The sequence below is a fragment of the Chiloscyllium plagiosum genome, chromosome 7 (assembly GCF_004010195.1).
Source record: "Chiloscyllium plagiosum isolate BGI_BamShark_2017 chromosome 7, ASM401019v2, whole genome shotgun sequence".
In the NCBI taxonomy this organism is placed as follows: Eukaryota; Metazoa; Chordata; class Chondrichthyes; order Orectolobiformes; family Hemiscylliidae; genus Chiloscyllium; species Chiloscyllium plagiosum.
This window is the reverse complement of record NC_057716.1, coordinates 24,643,222-24,651,855: the sequence shown is the minus strand read 5'-3', so window position 1 is coordinate 24,651,855 and position 8,634 is coordinate 24,643,222. Positions and strand designations below refer to the sequence as shown.

Genomic DNA, 8,634 nt, shown 5'->3' with positions numbered 1-8,634 from the left:
GAATCCTCCTCCGCCCTTCTCCTTGAGATGAGGAAACCCCGGATAGCGGACAGTGTCAGCGGCTTCTGGGATTTCATGATTTACCTGAAGTCGTCGGACGAGTCGAAGCACGCTGCTCTGTTCTGGGTCCTGGCCCAGCTCTTCTGGGACATCTACGTGGACTGTATGGTGTCGCGCACCCACGGACTGGGGCGGAGGCGGTTCACTGACGATGAGAAGGAACTGACTGCTCTCCACACTCAGATCTCAGGCAGTAGGTCTCCAGCCACCTCTGGCCGTTCAGTCATCCATCAGCCCCCTCATTCCATTTACCCCCCCACTCCCCTCTCCGCTCCTCCTGACTTATTTTCCCGGGCCCCCGCAGCAACAACAGCTTGCATTTACATGGCACCTAAAGCTTCCCAGGGTTTCCCTTTCACAGAAGCTTCACCCGCAAAAGGAACATTGTGTACAGGGAGCCAAGGATGGGCCTGAGAAATACATTTCAGGGACACTAGAGAGATGCAGATGCTTAGAGAGAAAATTCCAGGGTTGGTGACATCATGGCTTGGTGTCAAGTTTTGTTTGGTACTTTGGGACATTTTGCTAAGTTAAAGGTACTACATAAATTTGTGGGCACGAGTAGAATTTGCAAATGGCCCTGATTTGCCGCCAAAGGTCAAATATTGTTCAAACCAAATTGAAATGCATTTAATGCTTGAGCAGCAGTCATGTTGTGAGACCTGGACAAAGTTGCTCTGCTTTTTTTTTTGGATTGTCAACAGCCTTTTGTTCTCATTAGAGAAACATTTTTCTAATCACACATTCTGCCCTGGATAATTCCATCGTTAAAAGCCGTCGCGAAAAGAACAGCCAGAAGTATTGGGGTGAGTTTAATCATCTCACTGAGATGTCTGCACAAGAGCTCAGAGCGCAATCATTGCTCAGTTTCACCACCTCCACCCTAATCCTGGGCCAGCTTCTTGGAAATGGGACTGAAGTGGGTGTTACCACAGCCCAGAATAGACTACATTCCCTACAGTCTGGAAACAGGCCCTTCGTCCCAACAAGTCCATACTGACCCTCCAAAGACTAACCCAGCCAGACCCATTTCCCTCTGACTAGTACACCAAACACCACAGGCAATTTAGCATGGCCAATTCACCTGACCTACAGGTCTTTGGAATGTGGGAGGAAACTGGAGCACCCTGAATGTAACCCACGCAAGACACAGGGAGAATGTGCAAACTCCACAGACAGTTGCTTGAGGCTGGAGTTGAACCCGGGTCCCTGGCGCTGTGAGGCAGCAGTGCTAACCACTGAGCCACTGTGCTGCTCCGAGATCAGGTTGTCTTGTTAAATAGCTTCTAAAATCCCAGGAGAACATTGCCGGAGGTATTTCCTGAGAAAACCCCAGCATGTTTAACCGCCTTACCCGGTCTTTCTCCTCTTTTCAGGAAGCATTGACAAAGTTTCAATGATGGCCGCAAACTTTGAACATTTCAGTCCCCCTGCCAACAAAAATGGAAAAAATGTGAACGGTTAAATCTTTCATTGTTAACCCCTGAAGCTGTCTGGATGTGAGCAAACATTCATTGCACTGTTTCAGCCACTGAACAAATTGATGTGCAGTTTATCAGTCAAAACCTCTAATTTTCAAGATGAAAACAAATTCTTGCCCTACATCTATGCATGTATGTAAGAACAGGTCTACAAGGCACTTTGCAAAACTCTTCCAGTGCTTCTGAGATTAGATTAGACTTGTCAAATCAGGAAGAACCTGAATTGTTTCAAAAAGAAATCAGCAATATCGATTTTGGGCAATTTTGTGGAGAGTTTTTCCCCATGAGCTCTGGTGAAATTTCTCAAGCTGTGCACCTGATTACATATGCACTACCTCTCTATGGCACACACTCTCACTATATCCTACTCCCTCGTTGGAAACTTCTGGGGTTCATGCCCAGAAGGAGGCACCATATTTAAGCTCCAGCTGGGCACCAGTGTGCCATGAGCTGCCTGTTACAGTCACGCCATTATGCCCCTAAGATGGCAGTCAGGGGCAGCCCGATTTGCTGACAGGGATCTGCTGGTCCTGATGGATGGAGGAGGAACATGGTTTTCCCACAGAACCACTGGAGAGAATGCCGCACCACCAGACCCTGCCAGTCTGGTCTGAAGTTGCCACTGGGGTCGGTGCGGTGCTCAGAGGAATGCCCGAATGCATCGACATGTTAACGACCATCCACGCTCCGTAAGGGTAATGCCATTTCTGCTGCCTTGCACTAACTCTGTCAGTGCCCACACCATCCACCCACCACGACTCCCAACCTACCATTTCCACCGTTGCACTCTGCACCTTCCCTCAATAAAAACGGAAAGAACTGCAGATGCTGGGAATCAGAAACAAAAACAGAGGTTGCTGGAAAGGCTCAGGAAGGCTCTGAGTATCTGTGGAGAGTATTTTTTTTCCCAGCCCGACTACCCTTCCTCAGATCTTCCCTCAATGGCTCTTTATCCACCCTGTTCCTCCAGGTCACTAAACCTTCCTCTATCTGACTCACTCATTCAAGAGGCCTCATGTTTTCCATCACTTGCAACACAGCTAACAATGGTGGCTAGCCATTCGCATCTCACCGATCCCCTTCCTTTGTCTTACTGTGGGACATAACAGTTCATAGCAACAGAGCAGAAATGGGTGATAGGGTCTCTGTCCTCTTGTCCCGTATGAGGGAAGAATCCTTGAGCTGATGGGAGAAGACATGGGTGGCTTATGAGGGAGCACTCCGTGTCCTGACAACCAGGTCAGTTCCTCTGTAAACCCCATCATTGCCCTCCCGTTGCCAGCACTGTCATTGTATTCTTGAGGAGGCCAAACTATTACCCGTATCTCACCATGCTCTCACTTAACGCGGGCACCGATGGCATCCAAACAATCTCCGCTCTTGACGGGTCAACTCCGCCAGCTCAGGTGCTGCCTCCTCACTGGGCATTCTTCACGTGTTGGAGTTGGGAGCACACTCTGGTGAGCAGCTCACTGCGAGAGCTCCGTGACAGGCTTGAGGGAGGAACGGTGCCAGTTCGCCAGCACTTGGAGGGCTAACAGAGACCAGGGGCCTTCCCCAGCCCCGGGGCAGGAGAGGAAGTTGTGGCGTTGGTGATTGAGAACTTCATTCAGATGCACAAAGGTGCGGAGAACCCACAGGCGCGTTTATTGGAGGATGTCCCCTGATGCCTTCTGCACTGTGTCATCTGGATTCCGTGGCTGCCCAGGGGGAGCCACGTTCGGTGACCCCCGTTAGCTGCTGGTATTCGCATTGACCTGCACTCTATCACTCTAACTGTTGGTGTTCAGTACCAATGGTGAGGTGACAAGGGGACATGAGACTTTGACTCTTACTCTGGGTGCCCCTTCCTCATGAGGAGACAGGCTGGTGCCAGGCAGGGATTGACGCAAGTACAGACAAAGCCCCAGCACCCTGGTGGTCTCCCCTCAGGATGTTGCCACCTCCACCCTACCCTTGCAACCCCAAACAACCATGTGGGGGTTAAAGTTGAGGGATAGAATCCAGATGTGGCTGCAAATTCCACCGTTCCCCCCCCCCCCCCCCCCCACTCCGCCAGGGATTCCCACCGAAAACCCCCAAGTGGGCAGGCTCCCTGTAGCTCAGCTGCCAGACCCCAGCACTGCACCTGGAAGAAGAACACATTCTGAGGGCACTCGGGTGGCATTGGGGAACTTCGAGCTAAGTGCGCTATCATGTTTTTTAAAGATGTTTTGTATCATTAGCAATGTGAGTGGCTGTCACCTTAGCTGGAGCTACAGAGATGAAGCCAGAGAGGCCTTCTTTAGGAATGCCTGATGTTCCAATGCTGTCTGAATGCTAGCTATCCCTGTCGCAGTAACCTGGCCAACACAAACGTTTGTCAGGATAGTATGAAGAAGCATTAGATGTCCTGAAGACTTCCACCGGTTTGTAACCTTTACTTACATCAAACTGTGGGAACAGTGTCCAGGAATTGAACTGCTAAGTTACATTTGCAATTGGGATCAAGTTGGTGGTTGTAGGCCTTCATGTAACTTTTACAGTCAGAGAAATGTCACTTCACGCAACACTGCCATCAGGTGAATGCACAAAGTCCCATACCATTGCTCCAAGGACAGCTGGAGAATTTCTCCCTATTTCGCTCAAATTCTTACCCAACTTGCTCAAAGCTAACTACCTGGTCATTAGCGGGCAGGCCCAAGGGGCCGAATGGCCATTTCCTATTCCTGTTTCTTCTAATACTGTTTGTGGGAACTTGCTTTGTGCAAACTGGTTGCTGCATTAGAACAGTGCGCAAACCCTTCATGTGCACATCTTTCACTATACACTAATTTTGGGACTTGCTGAGGATGTGAAAAATCAGTTTTTAAAAAGAAGTCTTTTTCTTTCTGTTACTCAGTTCAATCGTGGTGAAGGTGGGGTCACATTTCTTTTGATGTGAAAAGAAAAATAAATCAAGGATGTCTAAGATGATATGCAAAATCATCGACTCATTGTTATTTTTCTCGAGTGAGTGTGTAATGAAAATGTAATTATCTATCTGACAGTACAGATTGATCTCAGATGAAGTAGTTGTTTAAGACATGGGACTAGGAGCTGTGTTGATAACAACAAGAGCTAAAGGTGACTCCGAGTTCGGGTGTAAAATTGAGGAGTGAGCTCCGCGTCTGAATGGGCTTATTGAGATAAAGGATATAAATGTTAGGGATATTTCATTCCCTTTTTGGTGACTGGTGCCAAATTTGAAGACTTTGCAGAGCAATGCAATATCAGCTCCAAGGGCAACGTAGATTTTTGTACAGTTTGCCAAAACTGGTGAGAACCAATTGGCTGCTTGCTTTAGCCTCTGCCCATCATTCATTTCGAATGGATTCATTTCCAGAAGGCTCCGTGTCTGTCACATTCAACTGTGGAACAGGAGGAATTCAACCCCCTCCCCCCCACAAAGGTAGATTTAATTTTGTAGACACACGCATACACACCCACACAACTCCTATCCGAGTGCCATTTCTCCTTTCCTTCTCCCTACAACCATCCCTCAAGCCACCTCCTGATCCTACAGTTCTCTCTGCTTCTGCAGTCTCCATAGAGCCCAACTTGTTCAAAGCTCTCCTGGATGTTATTTAAACCCTCATCCAGCAGGCCAGAGATTTTCTGGTCAAGTGCCTCAAGCGTGCTTGCATGTCCTTGCTGTGTGCAAACTAGCCACCAATTTCCATCCACAATACTCATTTTAAAGGGCGAGTACAATTAAGGTAGGTAGAATGGCCTCTTTCTGCACTAAGGTAGCCATGTTTCAAAACAAGTTTGTTGGCCATGTTAGTTGCTCTGGGACATCTTGAAGTTGTGAAATAATATTTCTGTAGAAAGACAAGTCCTATTTCTTTGGCTCCTTTTCTCCTCCCTAGGCTCAGTTTGCAATAGCCTGTATGTGTTTGTGAAGCCCTTTGGCAGAGTTTCTTACATTACAGGCAATGAAGAAATGCAAGGTGCTACAGCGCAGTGAGAGAGATTTCCACCTTCTGCACATTGTTCCTTGCGGTGGGTTAAGTCAAGCAACCAGGGCTCACCTCCAAGTGGTAATGTGATCTGGTTTGAACCAATCAGCAAACTGACCTTCTACAGGGTGCAAATCTACAACTTGTCCTCTGTGCTCCATGCCTAGATTTTAAACATTTTCTTAGGACAGAGCGTGTTTATTGCATTTTCAGAACCTATACCACTGATTTCATGGCTAAATATAACTGAGGGAACTGATACTATTCACTGCTGCAACATTGACCACAGCCCCCCTGTTGAGAATACTGTGGGCCAGGGTTCAGTTGGGTTCCATTCCTTTGCCTTATCTTCACCAGCTTTCAGGTTGGCAACAGCGCCTCCTGAAGTCTGATGAGGGAGTTGCCTTTAATTCCAACCTACTCGTACCATATTGTGATTTTAATGTGGTGGGGGGGGTGGGGGTGGGAGTGGGGGTGTGCATCCATCATCACCACAGTTGGAATAGTCAACTAGCAGGAGAAAAGCTAAGGAAATTGGTCCCTGGATAATTGGGGTGAAGGTATTGAAGAGTTTAAGGTTCTCATGGTGCTGGACAGACCAGTGAAATCATCTCTCTGCCTAACACAGTCTCAGGATAAGAATGATGTGGAGGGGCCGGTGTTGGACTGGGGTGTACAAGGTTAAAAAGATCACTCAACACCAGATTATAGCCCAACAAGTTTAATTGGAAGGACTAGCTTTCGGAGCGCTGCTCCTTCATCAGGTGGTTGTGGAGTTTAAGATCATAAGACAGAATTTAGAAGCCAGGAATGGGGTGGCATGTTGGCTCAGTGGTTAACACTGCTGCCTCACAGCGCCAGGGACCCGGTTTGATTCCACCCTCAGGTGACTGTGTGGAGTTTGCATGTTCTCCCGGTGTGTGCGTGGGTTTCCTCTGGGTGCTCTGGTTTCCTCCCACAATCCAAAGATGTGTAGGTTAGATGGATTGACCATGCTAACTTGCCCCATAGTGTCCAGGGATGTGCAGGTAAGGTGGGTTAGCCATGGGAAATGCAGGATTACAGGGATGGGGTGGGTCTGGATGGGATGCTCCTTGGATGGTTGGTGTGGACTCGATGGGCCGAATGGCCTGTTTCCACATTGTGATTTATATATCCTGTGATTTATGACCGAGCTGAGGAGAAATTGCTCACAGTCGAACTCTCAAGCCTTGAGCCTTGTGTTTGCTCCAATCTTGAGTATATTTAAGGCTGAGACAGACAGATATTTAATCTCTCTCAGGGAATCAAAGGGTTGGAGGAGCAGGCGAGACAGTGGAGTCAAGGTTAGTCATGATTATATTGTACAGCAGCACAGCCACACGATCCACTCCTTTCCCATGTCTTGTGCTTCTCTGAAACCTTTGAAAATGTACCTCAGTCCCCACAATGTGCCAAGGAGAGAGAAAGAGAGTGTATCCCCACCCAGCCCCTGTATAAAAAATCCCGGAGCCTTCCATCTCCCCCCCCATCCCCAGTCAAAGTGCAAAACCCTTCACACCCCTCACCATCCCCCCCACCCCACCTCCCCCTCAACTCCCCTGTATGTCCCCTAAACCTAATTCCACTGTTTCTTGAGAATGTTCCCATTGCTGTAGCCTCCTCTCACCAATTTCATTGGGCTATCATGAGTAGATGGACAGCAGGTCCTGACTGAAAGGAGCCAAGCTCTAAGTCTCCGACATTGGGTTCAATCTGCACAGCTACAGGAAGTTAACTTCCAACTTTCAAATGCTCACTCTGGCCTCAGAACCCCTTTCCGTGTTCCCACATTTCAATCAAACCTTCTGCCATCTCTGGCACCATTCCCCAATTAGCATAATACCTCCCCTCCACCCTTATTGGTCATCCACTCCTGATGAGGCTGGTATCCGAAATGAATCGTGTTCAATGGCTCATTCTAAGAAGGGCCTGGCTTCCAAATTCATAAAGTGTCTTGTATAGAGAGGGACACGGGGGACGGTAAGATTTCACAAGGCACTCAAGTCCACTCCACCATTCAATTAAACTGTAGTCCGCCTGAATCAGGTCTCCACTCACCTGCCTCAATTCCACATCCCTCGCCCAATGAAAATAAAAATCAATCTTAGATTTTACATTTTTTCCGTTGGGCCCCAGCGTTTCATGGGAGAGAGTTCCTTCGCGTGACAAGGTGTTACCCGACATCATCCCTTCAACAGCCTGAGTCCACCGTTATCCCTCAGACATCGATTTAGGTTTTCTTCCGTGATAAACGCAGCGCTGCCTCACCTCCTGGGGTCAGTTTCAGTTTTGATGCGTCGAGGTACTGCGCTGGAAACCCATCCAACTCTACCCGCTGTCAGTGCCCAGGTGGGTGGCAGTGGTGTTGTGCGCCACACCAAATTGTCGCTGTGCCGACAGGAAGACTGTGCCAAGAAAAAGAAACTGTTGCCAACTCCATGCGGATGGATTCCAGGAGGCTTCACCATACAAACCCCACCCACCCCCACCTCAAGTGCTTCACCCACCGCACTTCCACTCTTGCACTTCCACTCTTAGTCAACCATCGTCACTATCTATTGCCACCCCATTACCAGTCAGAAGGTGAATATGCTGAACACTTCATTAATTAAACAGCTTTTCTATCCCCATCAGTAACCTTTCTTGGTGTAGCTCTCAACCTTTTCAATTTTGCATTTCTTTTCTTGCAGCAGTTCCTGTGGGACATTCCTGGGAAGTTGACAACATTGTTTCAAATCTGTGCAAGATTGTCCGGTGTAAAATGTATCGCTCCCTTTCCAATCCTGGTGACGATGACAGGATTTCTTTGCTTCCTTTTTAGGGTCCTACGTAGAGGGCCGATGGGTGAGTGATGCCAGGGAGCAGGAGGTCGTCCAAGACTGGGTTGGCATCCAAGTGTACAGAAGTGGCCATGGCATCATGCAGAACAGGATAGCGAAAAGCATGGGTCTCAAAAGAGCCTCCAGCCCCACGTAAACAATCCTGCTACTCAGTGTCTTCTCTGCACCTTCGGGAAATTCAATAATGAACAAGATGGACAAAACATCCAGATTGAATTGTCCTGTCATCCCTCAAAAATTAAATTGTTTTCA

General features: G+C 48.3%; 1 protein-coding gene across 1 annotated transcript; it reads left to right on the top strand.

The window, feature by feature from the left end:
* The first annotated feature begins 8 nt into the window (after nt 1-8).
* LOC122551417 (protein FAM237A-like) lies at nt 9-8,634 on the top strand. The gene is made up of 2 exons (XM_043693273.1): nt 9-253; nt 8,364-8,634. The coding sequence occupies exons 1-2, from the start codon at nt 28-30 to the stop codon at nt 8,516-8,518; spliced, it is 381 nt and encodes a 126-aa protein (XP_043549208.1). The 5' UTR covers nt 9-27; the 3' UTR covers nt 8,519-8,634.

Excerpts from the sequence above, each read along its gene's own strand:
- LOC122551417 (XM_043693273.1), top strand. The coding sequence starts at position 28 with ATGAGGAAACCCCGGATAGCGGACAGTGTCAGCGGCTTCTGGGATTTC. Across the intron at positions 254-8,363 it reads CCACACTCAGATCTCAGGCA|GGTCCTACGTAGAGGGCCGA; the intron begins GTAGGTCTCCAG and ends CTTCCTTTTTAG.